This window comes from Lottia gigantea (genome assembly GCF_000327385.1).
Source record: "Lottia gigantea unplaced genomic scaffold LOTGIsca_2115, whole genome shotgun sequence".
NCBI lineage: Eukaryota > Metazoa > Mollusca > Gastropoda > Lottiidae > Lottia > Lottia gigantea.
This window is the reverse complement of record NW_008708472.1, coordinates 4,578-8,122: the sequence shown is the minus strand read 5'-3', so window position 1 is coordinate 8,122 and position 3,545 is coordinate 4,578. Positions and strand designations below refer to the sequence as shown.

Below are 3,545 nucleotides of genomic sequence, written 5' to 3'. Positions count from 1 at the left end.
CTGTACATACATGGACATTGAAGATTGGTACAAAAACTCTTAATTATATGCAATAAGGACATAATGATATGATAAAAAATACATGATAATTCAGTTTGCTTAATTTGACTCTAAAAAAAATAAGGAAACCCATCTTTAAGTCAGAGGTTTAGTGAGGCAAGCTAGATTTAGACCGTCACACCATGATGTAAGTAGGCCTACTTATTAAAAAAAATGGTTTATTTTTCAGTTGTTTCAAATCTAACAATCATGAAACAGAATAGTAATGTTGTATCTTGGAGCTGTAAAGAAGTTGAAAAGTGGTTGAAAGATAATGGTTTTGAAAGTTATGTCCCTTTGCTCTGTGATCAGCATGAATTTGATGGTATTGCCTTATTAACTTTAACAGAAGATGACTTGAAGAAGCCACCTCTCAACATTCAAGTATTAGGACATGTTAAAAAACTATCTTTAAAACTTGGCCTGCTGAGGAAACAAAATTCTAGAGTTTTACAATCTCTAGGTATTGAAAATATTGATCAAATGATACAGAATAATCACAGGAAAACACTGAACTCAATTAGTTCTAATGCTTCTAACTCTGAAGACAGCGATGACTCTTTAATTGATAAAAGAAGACCACAGAGCAAAATGCGATCTAAGAAGCTGGACCCTGAAATATGGAAAACTGCATTAAGCTTTATTTATGTCTTCTGTGTCTTTCTGTTAACGTCATTTGTAATGGTTATAGTTCACGACCGTGTGCCTGATATGCAGAAATTCCCTCCACTGCCAGATTTATTCCTAGATAATATGCCATATGTACCATGGGCTTTTAAAGTTTGTGAGTTAGTTGGTCTGATATTAGGTGGTTGTTGGTTTACCCTGCTTTTCTTCCACAAACATAGGTAATTTTACAATTAGTATGAAATTGGAAAATTATTCTGTATTTCTGTCAAACTAAACCTGTTACTGTATGAAATGCAAAGTACAATATTTTAAATAAAGGAACACAATTTTATGGTATACTCCTAAATTTACTATAAAATTATGTTCTGTTATTTAATGTTATCTGCACCCCTAGATGTCGCTAAAATATTATTTACAATGTTTTTACAGAATATTTTGTTCAGAATATCTCAGATTGTAGATTTGAAATTTATTATCTTGATTTTCAATTTCAAATCTATTCATTATCTGATGTTTTGTATTTTATAATGATTAATCATTACTTGCATTCAACTATAATTATAGATTTATTATAATGAGAAGATTTTTTTCCCTGGCTGGAACTGTATTTTTATTAAGATCATTTACAATGTTAATAACATCCATGTCAGTACCAGGTGTTCACTTACAATGTTCTGGAAAGGTAGGTACTTTTCATGTAAATTCAATTTGATGATTTTTTTTTTATTTAACTGAATTATTAAAAACAGAATATGTCTAAGTAAAGACAAATGGAAAAAAATCTAGACTCAAGAAATGCTTCAGAATGTTGTGTACTCAGAAATATCAAAATATTGTCTGTTTTTCACATTTTCCTTGCATTTTAACAAATTTAACCTTATGTCATTTGTAAACTAAATATTCTAGTTGCAAAAGCAGTTTTTGTAAAATGTGTTATGGTTTCAGAATTATTGCCTTGTTAAACTGAGAGATATACATTCTGATCTATTGAAATTGCAATCATAAGATTAAATGATATAATAAAGGTAAGTCCTAAACAGAATAATTCATCTATCTGAAGTGTGTCATGATTAAGAGTTTTGAAACCTGAATGAATTTATTTGTAGAGATATGGTGATATATGGACTAAGCTTCAAAGAACATTTGAAATTTGGAAAGGTTTAGGAATGACGTTACAGGGTGTCAGAACGTGTGGTGATTACATGTTTAGTGGACATACTGTTATATTAACTTTGTTAAATTTTTTCATTACTGAATGTAAGTAAATATAATTGCCATTGTTCTAATACCTGACTTTCACAAATTACCAGAGAACACTACAGTCTATATATTTTAGCCACCTTGCTCAGTAATGGGTTTGATAGTGATACAAAATAGCAAAAATAACTTCCAAAAGAAATAAAATGGAGCTCAGTTGCAGGAATACTAAATTCTTAGACACTTTTATTTATTTTTATTTTTTTTTTCTGTGGTTTTATGACAATGATAAGGCATAAAAATATGTCTACTCTATTTTACTGGAATACTCTTGGATTAATTTTTCATCAAAAATATTTTTCAGAAATTCATGATGGATTAAAAAAAGAGTTTTTCTTTTCATTGTAGATTCTTCCAAGACCAGAATGTATTATCTCCACATGGTAACATGGGTACTTAATTTATTTGGTATATTTTTTATATTAGCAGCTCATGAGCATTATTCAATTGACGTTTTTGTAGCCTTTTATCTTACTTCCCGACTTTTTATGTATTATCATACTCTAGCAAATAATCGCTCTTTAATGCAACGAGATGCCAAAAGAACAAGAATATGGTTTCCTTTATTTGCCTTTTTTGAATCAAAATGTGATGGTGTAGTGCCTAATGAATTTGAATGGCCTTTGCCATCATGGTATAGTATAAAATGTAAAATTTATAAATTAAACCAAAAACTTAAACAATTTTGATCTCATTTGAAACCTATTTGAAATGTTTTATATTTTCAAATATATTTCAGTGAAGAATATTCAGGGAAATTTAATAAGATGTACAGGTCATATGATATATGTAAGTTCTATCAATAACCTGTTAACTATAATAAAATATTTTAACTGTTGAAATAGAAATCAATCGTAGAGTTGTACAAAAATATTCAAACAGAACCTAAAACATGTTGTTTAAGGCTCTGCTCATTTTTATGTTGATACTAATGTCTGTTTGCCTGTCTAGTCGTAAACTCTCTATAATTTTGTTCCCAGTTTCGTTCAGAGTTTTATGTTATGTTTATGTTATGTTATGATTTGAGTGCATTCTGCCAATATGGTAGAACTTACAATCTTTAGTTTATTATTATGAATGGATATGAAAGCCAATTTAGTTTAATTTGTTATTCAGTATGGGTGCTAATGTTCTTATAAATACCCTTTTCTTTTTTACTAAAAGTTTAGTTTTGATATCTGTCAATTTGTCTAAATGTTCAAATGTCTTTAGAATCTACAGCTGAAAATGCTGTTGTATTTATTTTTTTATTTTTGAAAATATATTAGTTTACAGCCACTATCACTAAACCAGTTCTTTATTATGCCATTATGCTACAAGCTAATATATAAAAAAATGATATCTGCTCAAATAGTTTATAACTAAATAACCAGGAAAAAGAGCAAGTTTTCACTTGACCAACACCAAAACACTAAGGCATATGTAAGTTTTATTACTACAATGCATTCTCTGCAATACACAAGCAAGAGTCAAGGAGTCTAAATGAATAATTAAACAAACGACAAGTTTTTAAAAGTGTGCATGTATAGACTGAACTAATGACACAGTTGTCAGAATCCTGTTTGATTAGTAGGAATATCTCAGTATAAATTTTACTTGTTATAGATGGTAATGAAAAC

The 3,545-nt window shown here is 28.9% G+C and overlaps 1 protein-coding gene across 1 annotated transcript; it reads left to right on the top strand.

The window, feature by feature from the left end:
• Nucleotides 1-227: 227 nt before the first annotated feature.
• On the top strand, nt 228-3,210 carry LOTGIDRAFT_239747 (hypothetical protein). The gene is made up of 5 exons (XM_009054305.1): nt 228-887; nt 1,234-1,351; nt 1,776-1,926; nt 2,275-2,560; nt 2,831-3,210. Exons 1-5 carry the CDS (start codon nt 250-252, stop codon nt 2,850-2,852), a joined length of 1,215 nt encoding a protein of 404 aa, XP_009052553.1. The 5' UTR covers nt 228-249; the 3' UTR covers nt 2,853-3,210.
• Nucleotides 3,211-3,545: the final 335 nt, after the last annotated feature.

Coding starts and splice junctions, on each gene's coding strand:
- LOTGIDRAFT_239747 (XM_009054305.1), top strand. CDS start 250: ATGAAACAGAATAGTAATGTTGTATCTTGGAGCTGTAAAGAAGTTGAA. Junction 1,927..2,274: donor AAATTTTTTCATTACTGAAT/GTAAGTAAATAT, acceptor TTTTCATTGTAG/ATTCTTCCAAGACCAGAATG. Junction 2,561..2,830: donor GAATGGCCTTTGCCATCATG/GTATAGTATAAA, acceptor ATGTTGTTTAAG/GCTCTGCTCATTTTTATGTT.